Source organism: Trichechus manatus, unplaced genomic scaffold, assembly GCF_000243295.1.
Source record: "Trichechus manatus latirostris isolate Lorelei unplaced genomic scaffold, TriManLat1.0 scaffold00057, whole genome shotgun sequence".
NCBI lineage: Eukaryota > Metazoa > Chordata > Mammalia > Sirenia > Trichechidae > Trichechus > Trichechus manatus.
Genome location: NW_004443993.1, coordinates 2,830,716 through 2,855,787, shown reverse-complemented (window position 1 = coordinate 2,855,787; position 25,072 = coordinate 2,830,716). Strand labels below are relative to the sequence as shown.

The window sequence follows — 25,072 nt, the reverse complement described above, 5'->3', positions numbered from 1 at the left end:
CAATATACAAATACAATGCAATCCCGATCTAAATACAAACAACATTCTTTAAAGAGATGAAAAAAATAATCATTAACTTCATACGGAAAAGAAAGAAGCCCCAGATAAGTAAAGCACTACTGAAGAAGAATAAAGTAGGAGGACTCCCACTACCTGACCTCAGAACCTACTATACAGCTACGATAGTCAAAACAGCCTGGTACTGGTAGAATGACAGATACATTGACCAGTGGAACAGAATTGAGAACCCAGAAGTAAACCAAACCGCCTATGGTAACCTGATCTTCGACAAGGGCCCACAGTCCATCAAATGGGGAAAAGACAGTCTTTTTAACAAATGGTGCTGACAAAACTGGATGTCCATCTGCAAAAAATGAAACGGGACCCATACCTCACACCATACACAAAAACTAATTCAAAATGGACCAAAGACTTAAGTTTAAAACAAAAATTATAAAGATCATAGAAGGAAAAATAGGATCAACACTAGAGACCCTAATACACAGCATTAACAGGATACAAACCACAACTAACAACACACAAACTCCAGAAAATAAGCTAGATAACTGGGATCTTCTAAAAATTAAACACTTATGTTCATCAAAAGACTTCACCAAGAGTAAAAACAGAACCTACAGACTGGGAAAAAATTTTTGGACATTACAAATTCGACAAAGGTCTAATCTCTAAAATCTACAGGAAAATCCAACACCTCTACCACAAAAAGACAAACAATCAAATTAAAAAATGGGCAAAGGAAATGAATAGACACTTCACCAAAGAAGACATTCAAGCAGCTAACAGACACACGAGGAAATGCTCACAATCACAAGTCATTAGGGAAATGCAAATTAAAACCCTGAGATACCATCACACACTGGCATTACCAGTACAAATCAAAAAAAAAAAAAAAAGAAATGGAGACGCTGCAGGGAGATTGGAAGTCTTGTACACTGCTGATGAGAATGTAAAATGGTACAATCATTTTGGAAAACAATATGGCGCTTCCTTCGAAAGCTAGAAATAGAAATACCATACGATCCAGCAATCCCACTCCTAGGAGTATATCCTAGAGAAATAAGGTCCATCACACTAATATACACACACCCGTGTTCATTGCAGCATTGTTCACAACAGCAAAAAGATAGAAACTCAGATGCCCATCAACAGATGAATGGATAAACTATTGTACGTACACACAATAGAATACTACACAATGATAAAGAACAATGAACAATCTGTGAAGCATCTCAACATGGATGAATCTGGAGAGCATTATGCTGAGTGAAATAAGCCAATCACAAAAGGGCAAATATTATATGAGACCACTACTATAAAAACTGATGAAAAATTTACACACAAATGAGGGAGAGGAGGCGTGGGGGTGGAAAAACACTAAACAGACAATAGGTAACTGGTAACTGTGGTGAAGGGTAAGACAGTACACAATACTGGGGAAGCCAGCACAACTTGCTCAAGCTAAGGTCATGGAAGCTCCACGGACAAATCCAAACTCCATTACTGACTGAATTGCTGGGCTGAGGGCTGTGGGGACCATGGTCTCAGGGAACATCTAGCTCAACTGGCAGAACATAGTTTATAAAGAAAATGTTCTACATTCTACTTTGGTGAGTAGCATCTGGGGTCTTAAAAGCATGTGAGCAGCCATCTAAGATACTCCACTGGTCTCACCCCTTTAGGAGCAAGGAAGAATGAAGAAAACTAAAGACACAAGGTAAAGATTAGTCCATAGGACTAATAGACCACAACTACTATGGCCTCCAACAGACTGAGCCCAGTACAACTAGAGGGTGCCCGGCTACCATCACGGACTGCTCTGACAGGGATCACAATAGAGGGTCCTGGACAGAGCAGGAGAAAAATGTAGAACAAAATTCTAACTCGCAATAAAAGACCAGACTTACGGGCCTGACAGAGACTGGAGAAACCCGGAGTATGGCCCCCAGACACCTTTAAAGCCCAGTAATGAAGTCACTCTGGAGGTTCACCTTTTAGCCAAACGGCAGACAGACCCATAGGATATAATGAGACTAAAGAAGCACACCAGCCCAGGGGCAAGGACTAGAAGGCAGGAGGGGACAGGAAAGCTGCTAAAAGGGAACCCAAGATTGAGAAGGGAGAGTACTGACATGTCATGGGGTTGTTAATCATAAAACAATATACATACACTGTTTAATGAGAAGCTAGTTTGTTCTGTAAATCTTCATCTAAAGTTCAATTAAAAAAGCAAAATACAGTATAATTAAGATTACACCCATTGTAGTTGTAAAAAAAAAAAGTAAAAGATTAACAGAAGTGAGTAAACTAATTCTCATTCGCTGCTAGCAAGAACATAAATTGGTACATCAACTTTGAGAGCAATATTGACATATTAAGCAAATTGAAATGTTTGTATTAGTGAAAAATTTTTTAAAAAACTATCTACTGATGAGAAAGAATACACATCATGATGTAATGACTAAGATAACTATGCTATAATAGTTTAAATAAATAAGCTAGAGCTAAAAAAATGCTTAGAAGACACTGAGTTTCTGTTAAGGGGGATGGGAAAATTCAGGAATGGTTAATGACGATGGTTTAACAACACAATGAACATAACATCACTGAACATGTATATATTTAACGTACATACAGACGTAGAAATATCAAATGTTTTGTTACATACTTATTTAGTACAATTAAAAACAAAATAAAAACACAAAATCAGTTGTTTTTATAAATGATCAACAATCTGAAAATAAAACTCAGAAAATAATTTCATTTAAAATAACAGTGAAAAGAATAAAATACCTAGGAATAAATTTAACCAACTAGGTAAGAGACTTTTACATGAAAAGTATAAAACATTGCTGAAAAAAATTAATACAGACCCATACAAATTCACAGACAATCCATCTTCATAGACTGGAAGACTTAATACTGTTAAGATGTCAGTACTACTCAAAGCGGTATATAAACGAGAACATAATCTCCATCAAAATTCCAGAGCCTTTTAGGCAGAAATGGACTAGAGAAGTCTCAATTTCATATGGAATTGCAAAGGGCCCGAAGAGCCAGAACAATCAGAAAAAGAAGAACTAAGTGGGATGATGCACATTTCCTGCCACAAAAAGTTACTACAAAGCTACACGTATCAAAATAGCGTTAAACCGCTCCCTGAGAGACTGAATTGCTAGGCGGAGGGCTGTGGGAACCATGGTCTTGGGGAACATCTAGCTCAACTGGCATAACACAGTTTATAGAGACAATGTTCTACATTCTACCTTGGTGAGAGGCTTTTGGGGTCTTGAAAGCCTGTGAGCAGCCATCTGAGATGCTCCACTGGTCTCACCCCTTCGGGAGCAAGGGAGAATGAAGAGAACAGGATACAAGGAAAATATCAGTCCAAAGGACTAATGGACCACAGCTACCAAGGCCTCCAGCAAACTGAGTCCAGTACAGCTAAATGGTACCCAGCTGCCACCACTGACTGCTCTGACCGGGATCACAACAGGGGGCTCTGGACAGAGCTGGAGAAGGATGTAGAACAAAGTTCTAGCACAAAGGGAAAGGAACAGATTTGCTAGTCTGAGGGAGACTGGAGAAACCCCACGAGGACGGCCCCCAGACACCCTTTTAGCTCAGTGGTGAAGTCACTTCCGAGGTTCACCTTTCAGCTGGTGATTGGACAGCCCCATAAAACAAAACAGGACTGATGACGCACAGCAGTCCAGGCACAAGGCCTGGAAGGCAGATGGGGACAGGAAGGCTGGTGATAGGGAACCCAAGGTTGAGTAAGGACAGTGTTGACATGTAATCGGGTTCGTAACCACTGTCATAGGGCAACATGTGTACTGTTTAATGAGAAACTATTTTGTTCTGTAAACCTTCATCTAAAGTGAAAATAGCAGCACAACTGGAAGAACATAATCGTGTCACTGAATTGTGCATGCAAACATTTTTGAAATAGTATACCTTTTTCTATGTATATTTTCACCAAAAAAAAAAAAGGCAAGAATGAAGAGGGTTGACATGTCGTGGGGTTGTTAACCAATGTCATAAAACAATACGTGTATGACGGCTTAATAAGAAACCATTTGTTCTGTAAACCTTCACCTAAAGTGCAATTTAAAAAAAAAGCGAAAAATCAAACCAGTTGCAGTCAAGTCGATTCCAACTCATGGCAATCCCATGTGTAAAGGGTAACTGGCGTGCCATAGAGTTTTCAATGGCTTGATCTTTTGTGAGATGACCAGGCCTTTCTTCTGAGGCACTCCTGGGTGGATTCAAACCAGCAACTTTTCAATTAGTAGCCTAGAGCCACGCAGGGAATCCACCATATACAAAAATTACATCAAAACGGATCAATGATCTAACTATAAGAAGTAAAACCATAAAACTTACCAAAAAAACATGGGTAAGTCTCCATGACCTTGAATTTAGCAGTGGATTATTAGCTATGACAGTTAATCCACAACTGTTTGTGCCACCCAGAGCATCCACCATATACAAAAATTACATCAAAAGGTATCAATTTTCCAAATATAACAACTAAAACAGTGTGTTAGCTACGACAGCAAAAGCAGAAGCAATCAAATTAAAAAATGGGTATACTGCACTTGATCAAAATTGAAAACATTACGCACTGAAAAATATTATCAAGTAGTGAAAAGACAACCTTCAGAATACGAGAAAATGTTTCTAAATCAAAGATCTAAAGAAGATTTAACATTTAAAGCATATAAACAGCTCCTACAACTAAACAATAAAAAGACAAAAAACTCATTTAAAAAATATGCATACAACTTAAATTAACATTTTCTCAAGGAAGATAACTGCCAAAAAGCACATGAAAAGATCCTCCACATCATTAGTCATGGAAACAGAAGTCAAATCCACAATGGCATACCACTTCACACCCACTAGGATGGCATTATAAAAAACATAAAAAACTGAAAATGACAATTGTTATCAAGAATGTGAAGAAATCAGAACACTCATCCATTGCTAGTGGGAATGTAAAATGATGTATATGCTGTTGAAAACAATTTGGCGATTCCTCAAGAAGATAAACACAGAATTACCACTTACCTAGGGTTGTGAAGCAAGTCTCTGGCACAAGCTATTAAGGACAAGGCTACTAACTGAAAGGCTGACAGATTACACCCACCTAGAGGTGCCTCAGAAGACAGGCCTGGTGATCAACTTTTGAAAGGTAATAGCCATTGAAAACCCCAACGTAATAGCCATTGAAAACCCCATGGAGCCTGGTTCTACTCTAAACATATATGAGGTCATCATAAATCAGAACTGACTTGACAGCAACTGGTTTACCTGTTTAGGGATGTGAAGGAGTTATCTAAGGAGATATCTGACAACAGTTTATTCTAAGAAGAGGAAACATGCCAAAAGGTGAGAGTGTGCCTTGGCCGAAGTGTGCCAAACGTCAGTATGACTGTGACTGGGGCATTTTGAGATATGGGAAAACAACAGTAGAGGAAGTTGTAAAGGTGATTAGTGTAGGTGGGCGTATCATGTTCTAGGACACTTGGCCATTATGAAGCCTCTCTGGCTTTTGAGTGAAATGCACAGCAATTTCAGGCTTTTGCGTAGAAGAGAAAACTGATGTGACAGCTCTTAAAAGACCTTTGTGTAGAGGTAAATGTAGAAGCTGGCAGATCTGTGAGAAGGTTATGCCTATAATCACAAAAAAAGTTGAGACTGGAGTGGTGGCAAAAAACGCAAGTGTGCAAGGGATGGTCCCTAGATACTTCTAAGGTAGAGCCAACGGAAGTTCATTATGGACTGAAGGTTGGTGTTGAGAGAGGTGGCAAGGATGAGTCCAAGATTTTTGCCCACTGAAACTGAAAATGTGGAGTACCATCACCATAGATGTGAAGCCTTGAAGGGAGCAGACTTTATGGGAAAGGATGCAGATGTTACTTGGAGTTTCTTGAAATTGAAATGAGGACAACACATTCAAGATACAGAAAACAAGAAACATGTTTTAAAGAATTGTTTGTAATGGGAAAGAAGAGTCTATACAACAGACGGTTTAAGGACAACTGGATTTCCACATGCAAAAGAATGAAATTGGACCCCTACACATCACACCATATACAAAAATTAATCCAAAACAGATCAACAACTAAATGTAAGAGGTGAGACCATAAAAGCACTCTTCACAGTAGTCCCAAATGGAAATTTGCCGAATACTGTCAAAAAACAGAATTGTTAAATTAGCATGGTATATCTAGTGCTGCTATAACAGAACTACCATAAATGGGTGGCTTTAACAAACAGAAATTTATTTTCTCACAGTTAGGAGGCCTGGTATCTGAATTCAAAGCACTGGCTTTTGAGGAAGGCTTTCTCACTCGGTCATCTCTGGAGGAAGGTCGTTCTCTCTTCTAAGCTTCTGCTCCTGGGCAATCTATATGTGGCTTGGCTATCTCTCTTTCCCCATCTCTGCTTGCTCAATTCCCTGTTTATAATAATCTCTTTCATATCCCAAAAAGAGATTGACTCAAGTTTACCCCCTAAACTAATCCTACCTCATTACTATAACAAACAAAACACACTCCCAGTAAGATTATAACCACAGGCATAGAAGTCAGGATTTACAACACATAACTTTGGGGGACAAATTTCAATCCATAACAATGGGCGCATCAAAGTACATAGTGAAAAGTTCAACTCTGTCTCAGAAAAGCAGGTGAAAAACAAGGATATCCAGTATTCCATTCCTATTGAACCTTGTCTTAGAGATTTACCAGTACATTCCCCTCCAAAAAAAAACTTACGCATTTTACAGGGTAAAAACCATAGCCCATTCTATTTTATAGCGTAAATAAATAATGCACATACACAACCCCAAAAGAACATACAAATGGTTACAGAACTCAGAAATTTGAGCATGTTTTTCAGGTTGGAAAATATCAATGTAAGGTTTATTTTACATATTTATATAGACTAGTTCAAAGCTGTTGAAAAATTAACTTCAAAAGGGAAACACAGGAGGCAGAGCAAGATGGTGAAGTGAGTGGATACTCCCATTTACTCCCCCAGCAACTAACTCACTAATAAATCAAACCAAGCACAGACTGAGATCTCAGAACTCTGGACAGAAGCTGAGGTACTGGAGAGTCGGGTTGAGTCCAAAAGTTGGAGAGAGGAGGAAGGGGGTCGGCACAGAAGCTGGGTGATCCTACCAGCTAACATCGGGAACACTCGCCCATTGCAGCCATTTTGGGACAGGGATGCATAATACACCAAACAGGAAACATTAAAAAAGGAGTTAATCTGAGAAAGCTCTAGCCCGAGTTTCTAAGCAGTGCAAATTGGCCATGGCATTTTGCAGACTGTGCAACTGGGAGGGAGTGAAGGGACCCGTGGCATGGCACTGTGTTAAGGGTGCTGTTGAATCTTACTGAAGCCTAAGGCGGAAAGACACTAGGACCAGGAGGAACTGCAAGGGCAGCAGAGTGAGGGAATACATCAGAGTGACAGGCAACACAGGAAATGGTCAATAGTGGGACAATGTCAGAATGCCTGTGTAGGGGTGCCAGTGAGGGAGACACAGAGCCCCCCACCATCACCACAGGAAAGTGAATTCCACAGACCAACCATCCAAATCTCCAGAACCAGCAATGAAAAATACCTAAGGATAAGACTGCCATCTAGTGGGGCTCAGGAGAAGATTCCAAGTCTGCTGCCACTGGGTCATTCTGACTTATACTGAACCTGCAGGGCTGGGGGGATCTGCCCTGTAGGGTTCCCAGGGCTGTAAATGTTTGGGAGGTGGCATGTTTTATCTCCCTCCCACAGAGCAGCTGGAAACGCAGACCTGGCTTTTCGGTTGGCAGCCAGGCACAAGGCTGCTGCGCCACCAGGGTGTCCAATCAGAAAATTTCCCAATAAACTCAATACAATATTTAAAGCAAAAAAGAAAAAGATAACAACATGGCCGAAGTTCAACAAAATACAGTAAAACACAAAATCACAAGGAAAAAAAAAAGACATGAAGAGGAAATCTCTCCTATGGAGACCAGAATAATGCAAAGAATTGATCATTTTCAGGTTATGCTGCTAAATATGTTTTTTTTTTAAAGCAAAAAGCACACAGAAAACAAACTAGTGGAGTTTAGGAAACAAATGGAGGAAGAAAATGAAAGATTTAACAAAGAATTGAAAAAAAAGCAAAGAGAACTATTGGAAATGAAGAATAAAACATCTGAATTAGAAAAAGGAAAAGAAACACTCAACAACAGAGTTGAATAGACAGAAGATAGAATAAGTGACTAGAAGATAAAATAACTGAACTTATCAAGTCTCCAGAGAAACAAAAGAACAAAGAAAAGCAAACAAACTCAAAAGGAAATGTAAGATTCAATTAAGAAACCTAACATTAGAATTATTGGAATCCCAGAGCACCATGACAATAATAAATGCACAGAAACAATTTTCCAGTAATCACAGAGAATTTCCCACACCTGAAAAGAGAAACAAGCCTGCAGATACAGGAAGCAAAATGTACTCCAACCAGAAGAGATACAAGATCAACTCCACACCCAATCATAATAAAATTCTTGAAAACCAAAGACAAGGAGAGAATTCTGAAACCCGCAAGAGAAAAATGCAATATAACATACCAAAGGTCTTACATAAGAAAAGTATGGATTTTTCCCCCAGAAACTCTAGAGGCCAGAAGACAATGGAGCAACACATATAAAATACAGAACCAAAACAATTGTCAACCAAGAATTCTTTACCCAGCAATGCTGTCATTCAAAAAACGAGGGGGAAATGAAGACGTTCCCAAACAAAAGCTCTATGAATTTGTCACTAGCAAACCTGTTCTGCAAATATTCCTCAAAGGAGTACTCTAAATGGAAGGGCTGAATATAGTTTGTATGTTGATGTTAATGGTGACACAACAACAGAAATGGGGGATGGAGGAGCATATAGCAATAGATTTAAAATATTAACGCTGTATGTTAACTGTTGTTCATACGTTAAACATTGTTATAAATTGAAAACTGTGTAATGTAACATGTGGTAACCACTAAGAAATCACCAAGAAGAAACACTAAGACAAAAAGGAAAATAACAAAGGCTCCTCACAAGAAAGCACTCAAATACAAAAACAGAAAAATCAGAATTAAAAAAAAAGAAGATACAAAACACTCAAAAATCAAACAGCAAAATGAGTGAGGCAGACACTTCATTTTCAGTAATAACCCTAAATTTAACTGGTCAAAACTACCCATGCAAAAGGCAATGAGTGGTAGAATGCATAGAAAAAACATGATCCATCCTTGTGCTGTCCACAAGAAACACCTGAGACATGATGACACAAACTGAAAATAAAAAGGATGGAGAAAAATACTCATGCAACCAGTAAACAAAAAGAGCAGGGGTAGCCATACTGAGAAAAAAGAGACTTTAAATCAAAATCTATTACAAGAGATAAATATAGACATTACACAATAAAAGGGCCAATTCAACAAGGAGACATAACAATCATAAATATGTATGTACCTAACAGCAATGTACTAAAATATATGAAAATACTGATTAATATGAAAGGAGAAAAAGACAACTCCACAATAATATTAGGGGACTTCACACCACGTTCAATTGTAGACAGAACATCTAAAAAGAAGATCACTAGGGACACTGAGACCTTAAATAAAACCATAAGCCAAGTGGATCTAACAGACATATATAGAACACTCTACCCAGCATCAGAACAATACACATCCTTCTCCAGTGCACACAGATCATTTTCCAGAACAAACCGCATATTAGGACACAAAACAAGTCTCAAAAAAGTTAGAGACTGAAATCGTACAAAACATCTTCTATAACCATAATGATATCAAGCTAGAGTTCAATAACAGGATAAATAAGGAAAAAAGAATACATGGAAATTAAATAATACACTACTAAAAACCTATTAAAAAATAGAATGTACAAAGTATGAATCTAGGAAGATTAGAAATCATTAAAAATGAAATGGAACACATAAACATCGATACCCTAGGCATTAGTGAGATGAAATCGACTGGTATTGGCCATGTTGAATTGGACAAACATACAGTCTACTATGCTGAGAATGATAACTTGAAGAGGAATGGTGTTGCATTCATAGTCAAAAAGATCATTTCAAGGTATATCTCGAAATATAACAGATATGATAATACCCATACACCTACAAGGAAGATCAGTTAATACGACTATTATTCAAATTTAAACACCAACCACTAAGGCCAAGATGAAGAAATTAAAGATTTTCACCAACTTCTGCAGTTTAAAATTGACTGAACATGAATCAGGATGCACTAATAATTAGTGGTGACTGGAATGCAAAAGTTGAAAACAAGGATTGGTAGTTGGAAAATACAGCCTTGGTGATAGAAACGATGCTGGAGATAGCATGACAGAATTTTGCAAGACCAATGACTTCTTCATTGCAAATACCTTTATTCAACAATATAAATGGCGACTATACACGTGGCTCTCAGCAGATGGAATACACAGAAATCAAATCTGACTACATGTGTAGAAAGAGACGATGGAAACGTTCAATATCATCAGTAAGAACAAGGCCAGGGACCAACTGCGGAACAGACCATCAATTGCTCATATGTAAGTTCAAGTTGAAGCTGCAGAAAATTAAAAGAAGTCCACGAGAACCAAAATACAACCTTGAGTATATCCCACCTGAATTTGGAGACCATGTAAAGAACGGATTTGATGGGTTGAACACTGAAGACTGAACACCAGACGAGTTGTGAAATGACATCAAGGATATCATACATGAAGAAACCAAAGGGTACTGAAAAGACAGGAAAGAAAGAATAGACTAAAATGAATGTCAGAAGAGATTCTGAAACTTGCTCTTGAATGCAGAGTAGCTAAACTGAATGGAAGAAATGATGAAGTAAAAGAGCTGAACAGAAAATTTCAAACAGTGGCTTAAGAAGACAAAGTAAAGCACTATAATGAAATGTGCAAAGACCTGGAGTTAGAAAACCAAAAAGGAAGAACACACGGTATTTCTCAAGCTGAAAGAACTGAAGAAATAATTCAAGCCTCGAGTTGCAATTTTGAAGGATTCTACGGAGAAAATATTAAACAAAGCAGGAAGCATCAAAAGAAGACAGAAGGACTACACAGAGTCACTGTACCAAAAAGAATAGGTCAATGTTCAAAAATTTCAGGACGTAGCATATGATCAAGAACTGATAGTACTGAAGGAGAAAGTCCAAAGTGCACTGAAGGCACTGTCAAAAACATGGCTTCAAGAATTGAAGGAATACCAATTGAAATGTATCAACAAACAGATACAGTGCTGGATGTACTCATCTATGCCACGAAATTTGAAAGACAGCTACCTGGCCAACTGACCGGAAGAGATCTGTATTTGTGCCCATTCTAAAGAAAGGCGATCCAACAGAATGTGAGAATTACCAAACAATATCATTAATATCACACACACTGAAGATAATTCAAAAACAGTTGCAGTAAAACATCGACAGGGAACTGCCAGAAATTCAAGCCAGATTCAAAAGAGAACATGAAACGAGAGATATCACTGCTGGTATCAGAGGAATCTTGGCTAAAAGCAGAGAATATAAGAAACATGTTTACCTGTGTTTTATTAACTATGCAAAGGCATTCAACTGTGTGGATCATAACAAATTACGGAAAATACTGCAAAGAATGGGAATTCCAGAATAGCTCACTGTGGTCATGAGGAACCTGTACAAAGAACAAGAGGCAGTTGTAAGAACAGAACAAAGGGATAATGCATGGTTTAAAATCAGGAAAGGTGTGTGTCAGGCTTGTTCCCTTTCACCATACTTATTCAACTGTATGCTGGGCAAATAATCCGAGAAGCTGAACTACGTGAAGAATGTGGCATCAGGATTGGTGAAAGACTCATTAACGACCTGCAATATGCAGACGACACAACCTTGTTTGCTGAAAGTGAAGAGGACTTGAAGCACTTACTGATAAAGATCAATGTATACAGCCTTCACTATGGATTACACCTCAACATAAAAACAAAAATCCTCACAACTGGACTGATAAGCAACTTCACGATAACAGAGAAAACAGTGAAGTTGCCAACGATTTCATTTTACTTGGATCCACAGTCAACGCCCACGGGAAGCAGCAGTCAAGAAATCAAACAACATATCGCATTGGGCTATTCTACTGTAAAAGACCTCTTTAAAGCACTGGAAAACAAAGATGTTATTTTGAAGACTAAGGTGTGCCTGACCCAAGGCATGATATTTTCAATAGTCTCATATGCGTGCAAAAGCTGGACAATGAATATGGAAGACGGAGTAAGAAAGATGCCTCTGAATTACGGCATTGGCGAAGAATCAGGTGCCAGAAAAATGAACAAGTCTGTTTTGGAAGAAGTACAGTCAGAGTGCCCCTTTGAAGCGAAAATGGTGAGACTTGTCTCACGTACTTTGGACATGTTATCAGGAGGGACCAGTTCCTGGAGAAGGACGTCATGCTTATTAAGGCAGAAGGTCAGTGAAAAAAAGGAAAACCCTCAAAGAGATGGATTGACACAGTGGCTGCAACAATGGGCTCAAACAGCAACGACTGTGAGGATGGCGCAGGATCAGGCAGTATTTTGTTTTGTTGTTCATAGGGTCACTAAGAGTTAGAACCAACTCGATGGCACCTAACAACAGTTACCTTCAGGTTAATGAGATCAGGGCAGGACTCACTGGGAGGCTCTAAGAACATTCCAAGTGTTATTTATAATCAGGTGTTCATATTAATGTTATTAAAACATTACATGAAAAGTTTCATGCATTGTTTATATTCTATAATAAAAAGCTTAAAACATAATTTGAAACCTGAAAAGAAATGTGATTTTCATATATTAATTTTACCAAGTAATCTGACAATCCCTTCATTTTGATTTAACTTGTCTTAGGTCACAAGGCCTCTGATTCCTAAACTTTTTATGCCTAAATCTTAGAAATTTACACTTATAAAATACAGTAAGTTTTGTAAAACAAAATATTGAGAACTATTAAAGTGTCCATGGTGGTGAGGTTAAAAAAAAACCACCACCAACAACAAAAACCAGTAAAATCTAAGATCGATTAAATGCAGTATTATGAAGTCTTATAAAACTTTACATTTAAGGTTTTCCCATTCTTGCCTATTCTGTAATATTCTGTGGACTCGGGCATACATGGCACTAACAGCTTGCTTGTCCATTTTCACACTTTTTTCTGTTCTGTGATATTTCCTTGGACTCAGACAGACATGGCTGTGGCAGCATGGTTGTCCGTTTCCCACTTTTGCCTTTTTGAATATACGCTGAATAAAACTTTTTGCTTTACTAAACTTTATGATGTTTTTCCCCTACAACAGTTAATGGCATAGTCATCAAGGATTCTGAAGCTACAAATCCAGTCGACCTAAAGCAGACGTGGACTGTGGAACAGAAGCTAGCAAAGAGAGGTCCTATCTTCTGGACCCACGTGTTCCCAACTCCATGTCCCTCTGACATCAACAGGGTGAGTGCTCTCGGAAAATGAGCCTTTGCTTATTCTTTTTGTTCTTTCTCATGTTTTCTTAAGCTTTGTTTGGCATATTTGTTTGAAAAACGGTTGTTTAAAGAGAATCTTAGATTTTTGTTTGATCGTTTGGTTATGAGTGACATTTAGTAACTCTTTAAGTGAACTGCAGTTTAGGTCTGGATTCGGACGTTTGAAACATTAAAGAGGTAATTCTATTTTCAAAGAGCTTTGAGTCACTATAAGCCACAAAGTTCGGCTCTTTTTGTGGCTCAGAGAAAACCTGGAAAATAGTGCTCTGTTTTGCCAGAATCGCAGGAAGAGGTCGCAGCTCTTGCCTGTTTTGCCAAATTTTCAGGGGGATGTGGCAGCTCCTGACCTGTGTTATGAAATTTAAGAAAGAAGTGGTAGTTCTGTACCTGTTTTATGATAGTTTCTCAATGAAGAATCACAATGTTAAAATTAAAAGCATTGGTAACTTTACTTTCCAATTGGAAGAACTAGTCTATTCAAGGTCTAAAATAAGAGACTAAGTCTGTAGCCAGCAGAATGAATTAAATTTTAAAAAAAGGAAACCAACAGCTTGAACCTTATCGCTTAACATCTTTGATTAATAAGCCTGAATTTCACCCCTACTACTGAGACACTGGTTTGGGGTTCATATTTAAAAACACTATAAACTGAGTATACTAGAAGTAATTTGGAATTTCAGTGACCACTTTGGGAAAATGAGGTTTCATTTGTGTTGTCCTTTCTTTCCTTTAGAGAACTTTGCTTGATGCTCAGGTTTTGTCAAAGGGTCTAATATTCCTCCATCTGAGGCTCTAGAACCTGTTTTTTCCATTGAATAGAGTCGATCTTACCAAAAACTGCTGTATATACTTTAAGAAACTAGGATCCCCATAGCCTTGTTTTGTGTGGTATTGTCTGGTGAGTTTATATGGTCTTTCTGTCTCCTTTTGTTCTAAGCACTTGCTTCTGGTCTACAGCATTGCGTCTAAGTTTGTCTTGTATTAGATTAGTGGGTATGGCTAAGAATTGGTGTTTTTTGTAAGGCTGGTCATAGAACCTCAGTTCTTTAATCGTCCAGAAAAAACTGCGTCTCGTGTCTGTCTTGATTTAGACTTTTAATAGCTACGTGGAGAAACTCTGATATAAACTGGTCTATTTGAAAAGTACACTAAGGTCTTTACGTTTTATACTATGTCAATCTTAATAGTGAAACCTTTCTAAGTAACTTAAGCTAGATATTATATGTGTTTTATTCAAGGAAAAAGGATAGCTTTGTCTTAAAGTAAAAATAGCAGTTCCAGAACAGTAAAAAAGAAACTAGTTATTTTTTGTCCTTCAAAACTCCTAAGTCAATTTAAACATATGTAAACAAATTGGGATGACATCCCCAGTCCCAGTCTTGCTAGCCAAGAATGGATTCATTTACAAAATTGCTAAAGAGCTTTGGTATTTACGGGGAAGACAATCTTTCGAAATGCCTCCATCAACTTAAACATATGTAAATGTCTTCTACCAAGAGTCAAGAGAGTGAGGGCAAGGCAAGATCAGGCCTTCTCAGCCCCCAGACCCCCCAGTCTCCAAGGTCGTGTAGCTCCAGGGAAGCTTTTGAATGACCCTTTCCAACTAAGTGAAGACTGTTTTAAGACAAAAGATAAGAAAAATTGCTGCTTTGCTATAGTTATCAGAAATTGGGTGGATCCCAATCATAGAACTGTAAACAAGTTCCCTCTGTTATAGGGGAACTCTAAGAAGTCAAACAATAGAAATCACGAAGAGACACACCTGCAGTGGCCTGGAAAAATGTTTCCAGCCATAGCCAGACACTTAAGGTTATATCCATATCAATAAATTGGTCAATTGAGCAGATACTTTGTGATTTCCAAAGCCAGTTGATAAAATCTTTAAGAGCTAAAATTAGATTGGGAAAAATATCAGTAAAAGTTGAATGAAATCTTAGAATGTTTAAATAGACTCTTCTTTCAACAACAGTTATGTTTTATGATATACAGGCTTAAAATAATTCCCAAGACATATTATGTAACTTAGAGATATTAAATTGAGTTAATAGATATTTGTCATAATTTAAGCTTATATACTTTTGCTTGTTATGCCACAAGAGGAAGTATATGTAAGTCTGCTAATGAGTGTGTTCATTTTTGCCATTTAAAGGGATACACAATAAGAGATATGCAACAAAGGCAACGTTTAAGAGGTTTATTGAGAAAGAAATTTATTTGCTATGGTCAAGTTTTATCTGACTGAAGTTTAATGGTTTAATTTACGAGATTTTTAGGAGTTTTAATGTTAAGTAGCATATAAAACAAAGAATTTGGTTTCTCGTGGTTAAAATAATAAAATTTTCTTTGATTTGAGTTAAAGGGTTAATTTCTTTGTGAAATCTGTCCGGAATACAAACGTTCAGCCTCTCATTAGAATAATATTCCTGAGCCTGAATACTAAGCCATATGGCTTTTAGAAAAGAAAGCTAAGGTTTTTACCTTAAGATCTTTGGTTCAATAACTTAAGTATTGCTTCACAGTGACCTATATTATTATTATTTCTTTATTGTTAACTTGGTCGCAACTTTTTTTGAATCTAGCATCATCAAAGCCAATGGTTTGATTGGGGAATTCACACCATTTACCTATGAAGTTTTTTTTATTACTATTCAGGCGTTTAGAGATTTGATAATCTTGGTATATCCTGACTATATGGTATTTTGTCTCAAAATTATTATGTATTATATCTGAAGCTCTTTGAATACAGTCAGTGGTTATATTTAGAAATATTTTTTATCTAAAGTTTTTTAAACTGATTTTACTTGGCCTTTACATTGTGCTTGTAATTAATTTTTATCAGGTCTTTCACTATTAAGAATATTATGTTTATGAATTAATCATGGCCATATTAAGTTCTGTCATCTGCAGATACTTTGCTGATTTGCTGAAAACGTTTGACCAAAATATCTCAACAAAAAGATGGACTACATGGACTTGTGGAAAAGACTGTGACTAGACCCAATCAAGATTTCCAGAACTCTTACGCAGAAGTGGATGAGTTCACAGACTGTGGCTGATCCAGGATCACATGGAACAGAAATTAACTACATAAGACTGAGTAAACGAAAGGAAACTATGGGTTTTATGTGGGAATACTGCTGATGTTTTAAGATCCTACTTTCTGGATACAAGAAATCATTTTCCTTTCTCCTAAATTATCTAACAAATGGGTTTGAATATTGTAACTCTTGAATTAGAAGTTCCTGTTGGTAAACTTAGCAAAGTTGTAAATATCGTAACCAGAGAAGTATCTGAAATTTGAGCTATGATTTTATAAAACAGAACAGCATTAGACTTTCTATTAGTTCTCCCAAGAAACAGTTTTGTGCCTTAATAGATAAATGCTGCTGTATTTATATGAATACTCAATCTGAGGTTTTGCAGAATATAGTTGCTGTTGAGGCACGTGAAAAACAGTCACTAATGGGCTTATGTATAAACAAACACCTCGTGAGATTTGCTTCCTTGGTTCAAAGACCTTAGGGTCATGGTTTCATTGGCTATTTCAGACAACTGGCCTAATATAATTGTTAGTGTTTCTGTTTCACTTCCTAGTTTGTTGTATAGTGCCTGGGATCTTAAAAACCAGATGATGCCCAATTACCATTTGTTGAGTATTTTTGAAAGAAGATCTATAGCAAGATCATGATCCAAAGGAAAGAATGATGAGAGAGCTGTATATAATTCTCCTGGAATTCAGATTTCTGGTTTCCGTGGAGGTTGAGGTAACCCACACAGGCTATTGCCTTTGGGTGTCCTTTTGAACCTCAAGCTTTGAGGAAAACAAAAGGTTCCTAAAGCCATTTTGAGTCAAACAATGGTCCAGATAAACTAGTAAGACCATTTTGCTCTGGGCGTTGTACTTTTTTTTTTTTTTTTTTTTTGAAGAATTCAGTCTGTTTTAGGAAACTAACTTCAAAGATCAGACTGAGAGTTATGTTTAGGGTAAATTAGTAGTTTCATCAGTCTTTAAGACAATGTCGTATGAAATACCTGTCTAATGTTTGCAATCAAACTGTCACCCTCTTACGATGCAGAAAATTATGTATCTTAAACCAGATTCTCAGAGGAGATCGACCTCATGGCTCAGACTCCATTTTGTCTTAGGTTCCATTTCTGCTTCAGGGAAAGTGACCCATGACTGTTAACAGGTAAACCAAGGAGGGGCAGCTTGCCCTTGGGAAGAACACTTAGTATATTTTAAACAGACTAACTGAAGACCTTGTACAGGAGAGGTCCATCATGTATTATCTTGCTAATCATGAATTCTCTAATAAAATCTGGTTGTCACATGTGAATTCTTCTGTACCTTCTGTTTCTTCTAGCCCAACTTTGTGTGCTCCTTATGGATATATGTTTCTGTGTGGTAGACCCAACTATACTAATTTAGATGATCTCTCTCCAACTGATAGTGAAATTATGTGCGCAATTGTAAATTGTTTAAATTACTGATGAATGCATGGACAATACACTTTGGAAACTTTAGGATTATCTTCAGATATTCATAGTAATGATACTAGTAAATATTGGAAAGATAATGTTAAATTGTTAAGACACTGTAAAATGAAAGTCAGAAGAAAACCCATTGGTCCAACATTCAGGGTATGGTTAGTAGCTTTAATTCCTAATTATATCTGAAGTGGGGAAATCTTTAAGAAAATTTGTCAGTAACTATGGGACAAGTAACAGTTGAGATGGAAGCACAACAGCAATCTTTGATCTCATAAGCCAAGGTGACATGAGATAACAAAATAGCCTTAGATTTTTTTATTAGCGAAGTCTGTGCTATAGCAAATACTTCTTGTTACATTTAGATAAATAACACAGGAGAAGCAGAACAAGGTATGCATAGAATTAGACAACAAGCTACTTGGTTACACACTGTAACACCCTTACAAACACCAGATTTGGTTGGTTGGTTGCCATCAGGAATAAGTATACAGGCTAAATCACTAATGCAAGGAACAGTAATATTCTTAGTCTATATCCTGATACTATTAGGCATAATAAAATTTATCCTCTATTGTCTTACACACATAAAAGGCAAAGATGGCCTTGGGCTAAAATGTTGATATACATTGAGTCTGCTCACTTCAGCAATGCGATTGATGAGAACATCACTCTTACTTAAGATCTTGGTGAAGAACCATATGGTATCCAGTGGAAAACCAGCACTGTGAGTTTAAAGAGTCACAATGGCCACCATCTAGGAGCTCGACTAAGTCCAGGTATTGATCATTGATGTGTTACCTCCAATCTCCGATCAAAAGGAGGGAATGATTTAGGAAATAATATTGGAGTTATTATTCCCACTCCCTGAGCATAGAGAACATGACCCAGCTGGAGCTGGGCTCACAAGGACACATCAACTGGGCCTTGAGGTATAAAGACAATAGCTAAGATAATCTTGGAAAATATCTTTTAGGGAAACTTTCACATAAAGCCAATCAAACAGAAGACAAAAGACTTTCTACTCTTGTCTTTTTCTATTAGCATTTAGTGAATAGGAATTTGTTGGACCAATGAAGACCCTCCTGACTCTCGTTACTGAAACCTGTACCAATGATTGTTAAGAAAGACAACTCAAAATGTAGGATCACCGTTTCTAGCCAATGTGAAAAGGCTAAGCTTTCAATGCTTTTTCCCATTGGTAATGTTAATATAACTGATGATTGTGTAATGTTCTTTGGACTCAGGCAGACATGGCTGTGGCAGCATGCTTATCCGTTTTCCCATTCTTGCCTATTCTGTAATATTCTTTGGACTCGGGCAGACATGGCTGTAGCAGCATGCTTGTCCGTTTTCCCACTTTTGTCTGTTCTGTGATATTTCCTTGGATTCAGGCAGACATGGCTGTGGCAGCATGGTTGTCCATTTCTCACTTTTGCCTTTTTGAATATATAGCGAAAAAAGCTTTCCTTTTGCTTTAAAAAAAAAAAAAAAACTTTACATTTAAGCTGTCTATGTATTGTTATGAACAAATCTCCAAAATAATGTTAACCGTAAAAACCAAATGTGAATTCCATATAATCCTATGGGTAACAAAGGAGGAGAAATAAAAATTTCTAATTCTATTTGCTTACATTTACATAAATACTGACAAGATGCTTAAGAAATTTTACAATAAAGTTGGTTATCTAAAGGTGGCTGCTGGGGAAAAAAACAGTCTGGAGGAGTCAAGGGTTTGAACAACTCTTTATAAAGTATCCTTTTTAAGTTCATAATGAAATTTCAACTTTGAAAGTATTATCTATTGGAAAATATAGTAATTTGCATATACTGAATTTTACTTTTAAACATAATATAAATCAAATGTGATATGTGTTTCTAAGGAAATCCCATTCAAACGTGTAAAACCATTTAAGATTTAATCACCTAGGGCCTGTTATTAAATGGTCTAATATAATTGAGCAAATCATAAAAATGTTAAGTCTGAGATCTCTTTTTAAACACAGTGATCAGAGACATCGGTCTGGACTTCCACTTTATCTCAGTCAGAACGTTTCTAAAATGGCTGAAAGATTTAAAACATTAGGAGTTCCTGCATAATATGGTAAATGCAATAGGAATTTTAAAGATCCGTCTCAAGATTTAGGTAAGCTTTAGAGTAATTTTCACATCAGTAAACAGGTATTCCTCCGTGTGAGAATGTTTTATATCTATTAAATGGAAAAATTCTTAGTAGAAACAACAACCTGAATCCAAAATTTGCTTCCAATGGAAACTGTAACCCTGAGAAGTTAAATACAACCATCACCTATCCCGAGCTTCTTTAGCAAAAAAACAAAAAAACCCACTCTTAGATTCTAATCCAAAATTGGAGGGATCAGTAAAATAACTTAGGAGTTTAATACCAGCTCTAGGCACAGACAGACTGGGAGAACAGGGACCTGGATTGGGTACCATGCTTCTCATGCATCTGAAAGCCTCAACCAAAACCAATACCCGCTGGAGGAAAAAAATGATAGATTCGGAGACCCCACACATGATCCAGCTGGACTCATTCTCCAGCCTCATTCCTGAGAGACTGCCAAGCCTCTCAAAGGACCCACAAAGAGTTAGGGTTCTTCCCCAAATAACTCTCTCTCCCATTCTTTACCCCATCACACTGTGTGAAAGTTGGAGCTATAGTGTCAGAACTATACAGAAAAGCCTGCAGTTCCTGGCGGAAGCCAAGAACTCTGTTTGTAGTGATTGGACAAGGATGGATCTGGAAGGCCTGGGGCTCAGCCTCCTCAGCCAGAGCTGCTCCATCTTTAGACTCTGCTCAGAATGATTCTGACATTCAACACAGAGCACCAAGGCCCAGGGTGGGAATGGTAATACCCCACGGTGCCAACTTGGAAGTCACATAAGGAAGGTGATCCAAGCATTCAAGGCTTAAAAAACCACGTATGTGTAGAGAAAAGTGTCCTGTGACAACAGCACTTTCTTAGGATTTACACCTTGGCCTTTTCTGCCACCTTTTATATCATGGAAGAAACATACAGCATGGAGCACACGGAGCACACAGTTGGTTCCCCGTCAAATCATATTTGGCCTCAACCCTTTATGCTAAGAATAACCCAGTTCTCTGTAGTACTCACCATTTCCTGGCTCCAGTCTCTGCAAGTCTAAGTCCTCTCTGAGCCCAAAAAGACAGTTAAGGCAAGAGGGATGGGAGTAGAAGCAAGGCCACTAGGCTGTCTGGAGGCAGATGAATAATGTTTTGTCTATAAAGCCAATCAGCAGTTGAAATCCTTACTTTCAGTTTACAGATGTGTAAGATGGTAGACCTAGATTCCCAGCTGCCTAGACTGGATCAGTTCTTCCTGAGCCACACCTGGGACCTGAAATGGAATATGGGAGGTGGGGTGGGGGAGACAGTGTTCAGTAAGTAGGAAGTGACAGGTTCTTAGCTTCACCTTTTTCCCTGGGCTGGGCTCCCCGCAAGCTCAACGCATTGCTCCACCTTGAGGGTATTTACATTCTTCATGCGGCTCTACAGGTTTCAACTTTTAGGCAAGGAAATCCTCATCACAGAGCATGAGAATCACCTCGGTGTCAGGGGTGGTCTCCTTTGGAAATCCTGGTGGCGTAGTGGTTAAGAGCTGCAGCTAACCAAAAGGTCGGCAGTTCGAATCCACCAGACGCTCCTTGGAAACCCTATGGGGCAGTTCTACTCTGTCCTGTAGAGTCACTATGAGTCGGAATTGATTCGAAGGCAACGGGTTTGGTTTACAGCATGAGAAGCGGCCATACCTGGACTGGCATGAAAATGTGAACTTGATTTCCACTGGGTATCAGAGGTCCAAGGTTCAGACTGTGATTTCACCTGGGCATCTGTTCCCTTCTAAATTCATATGGGGATTTATATTTGATACCAACATGGGTGAATATTCAGGGAGAACATATTTTCAAGTTTGGTCAATGACTCTATCATGACTCCTTACTTTTTCATTATGTGCAGTTAAACTTTCTTTCTTTTAATTCTCATTTATATCATTGTAAAATATAATCAGTATTTTTCCTGTCCACTTTGCAATTAACATTTCTTTCTTCCTTTTAAAATCTTCTCTCTCCTTCCCTCCTCCCCCATAGATAGCTACACAGAAAACTAATTATGTAAGATCTTGTTACCAAAAGTAAAATATATGGCTTTCATTCTAAATAGGATTGATGTCGTGGGGATGTCGGGAGGTATGTGGGCATTTCAAAGATTAAATGCCAACCCTAGGCAGGGATAACTTGCAGAAATAAAATCTCATTTGAGAAACTGCAGTAAGAATGGACTCTTGAGAGTAAATAGATCTGGGTCAAGTGGTTATTAATAGGGAAAGAAAGTAACAAGACTAATTCCATAATAGCAACTCCATCGAATTACAATTCTAAACATTACAAAAATAGATTATGTTAATAGCTTTGGAGTTAGCAACGATTTCTCAAACAGGACAATTAAAATTATACGTTTTAATTTTCAAATACATGCACTTGCTGCTTGATTGTTTAGTATTTATATATGTATTTGTATCTTTTCTATGTAAAATCGTATCCTTTTGTACTCTTACCTTCAAGATTTGATATACACAATACCTTCATTCTGCATTATTACATTTGCTTTAAATACAAATTCTCTATTTATATTACAAATGCTAAATGCTTACTCTTCAATTTGTTTTATTTCTTCTTGTTCAAACTTATGTCCTATAAATCAACACTTTCCAAAAGTTATTTATCCAAATAAGAGCACGTTCCAAAATAATTAGCATAATGACATAAACCCAGCAACACTGTAATGTGGCTGATCACCATGTGTTGAAAATTTCTCAATACTTCCATAATGCACACCTCTCATTTTGCCCTCATTCCCAATATTTGCTGCTCTAACAATGCAAACAGGCCGAGTTTTTACTGCAAGAAGCCTTCAACCTATTAAGTGTGGCTCTAAAGTAGCAGAAATTATGGGTGACTCATTAGCATCCAATTCAGCACAGATCCTGTCTCAACTGATGTTTAGGACTCTGGAGAAACACGGGACGTGTGATCTCTATAAACTGCTTGTCTTCTATGTTTACCTTGTTCAGCCACATCAGGTTGGCCTTATTGTCTTTGGCACATCTGTGCTGGAAATGTGACTCTTAATATTTTCCTCCTGAAGTGGGAATAAATACTGTGCTTAATGGAACGTACTAGTTTCCTTTCATGTTTCTATATTCTTCATCTATGTTAAAGTCCTGTAACAATGAAACCAAAAACTAAACTCATTGCCATCAGTCATTCGACTAACAGCAACGGTATAAAATAGGGCAGAACTGCCCCCATAAAGTTTCCAAGGCCATAAATCTTTCCGGAAGCCGACTGCCACATCTTTCTCCCGCCCACTGGCTGGTAGGTTCAAACTGCGCACCCTTCGGTAAGCAGCCAGCGCTTAGCCACGGGGACTCCTTAACAATTAAACTGGGGTGGGGGTGGGGGGTGGCCGGGGGAGACGGAGGATATGCGGATATGCTTCACAGTAATCTTACTTTTTTTTTGTAACGACCGATAACTTAAGTCCTTGCTTGCTGACGCACAGAAAAGCAATGAAGCATCGTGCAGGGCAAACTGGAAGAGGTAGGAGCAGTGCATTTAGCGTCAAACTAACTACGCTGGGTTTCGCAGAGGCTTGTGACTCTGTATTTCCTCACAAACTCCCAGCTGAAGCTGATACCGATGGTCTCCACCACGCTTGTGCCCGTGATGCACACGATCTTACCTATTAATTCACCGACAGACGTAGGGGTATGCTACCTACCTGGCCGTCCCGACCCCGGCCGTGTAGAAAGCAGCCGCCCGGCGGGCGCGGGAGTACTGAACCGAGGCTGTCAGAGCAGGCGCTTCACAGCGCCGGCCTCCGAGTCCGAAGCGGCGGAAAAGAGCCGGCAACGGCGGCGGGAGGCTCCAGGCGAACGAAGTCCGGCTAGGGGAGGTCCCGCGGTTCTGGACCATTCAGGGAGGCCGGAGAGCCAGGACTGCGCAGGAGCAGAGCCACTTCCTTAGAACCCCAGCGGGCCCTTGGTGGCCGGCGGGCTATACCTGGTACCAGGCCAGGCCGGACGCCCACGGCAGCGAAAACGAACCTTACAGAACAGCAGGACCTCTACGAACTATGGCTGCCGGCCGCGCACGCGCAGTTCCGCTTCTGAGCTCTGAGCCACTCGGTACCGGCAAGATCGGGTTCAGTGTGGGGACGCAGAGGCCGGGACGTTCAGACACTTTCCCTTGGACTTGGGGTCTAGCTATTGTCTTTATTTCCTCCACACACAAAAAAGCCTTAAACCAAAAAACCAGTTGCCATGTAGTCAATCCCGATTTTTAGAGACTCTATAGGACAGAGTACAACTGCCCCATGGGGTTTCCAAGGCTGTGGGAAGGCTGAACTGAGGCGGTGAGAAACCTAGAAAGATGAGGACAGGCATACAGAGGCGAGCTTAGTAGAACAGACCAGAAGAAACCAAGAGAGCCGAGACACGGCAGAAATTGCCGAGATCAGCGGAAGAGTGGCGCAGAAAGCCGAGGCGAAGCGGAGAGAACCGAGTAGAGTCGTGAAGAGGCGAAGGGAGCCGAGATCAGGCGGAGATTGCCGATAACAGCCAGGGAATGGCGGAGAAAGACGAGGCTAGGCAGAGAGAGCCGAGCCGTACCAAGCCGAGGAGTGGCAGAGAGGCGGAGGGTGCCGAAACCAAGCGGAGAGGCCCGGAAGGAGGCGAAAGCACCCGAGATCAGGTGGAGATTACGGAGAAAAGCCGGGGAGTGACGGGAAGAACCGAGCCAAGCCGATTTGTGGCGGAGAGAACCTAAACTAAGCGAAGAGAGCCGAGTGGAGCCGGGAGTGCTGAAGAAAGCCGAGGTCATGCGGAGAGAACAAAGCCGAGAAGAGGCTGAAGGAAGAGAGCTGTGACATGGCGATGGAAGAACTGA

General features: G+C 38.9%; 1 protein-coding gene across 1 annotated transcript in view; it reads right to left on the bottom strand.

The window, feature by feature from the left end:
• Positions 1 to 24,315, bottom strand: part of LOC105756394 (zinc finger protein 14-like) — a 41,399-nt gene extending 17,084 nt beyond the window's left edge. Inside the window, exons 1-2 of the mRNA XM_023733213.1 lie at positions 23,907 to 24,315; positions 21,220 to 21,462 (exon numbers count right to left, since the gene is read on the bottom strand). Of these exons, the coding sequence (XP_023588981.1) occupies positions 21,220 to 21,222 (3 nt within the window). The 5' untranslated portion in view covers positions 21,223 to 21,462; positions 23,907 to 24,315. The remainder of the gene's footprint in view (positions 1 to 21,219; positions 21,463 to 23,906) is intronic.
• Positions 24,316 to 25,072: the final 757 nt, after the last annotated feature.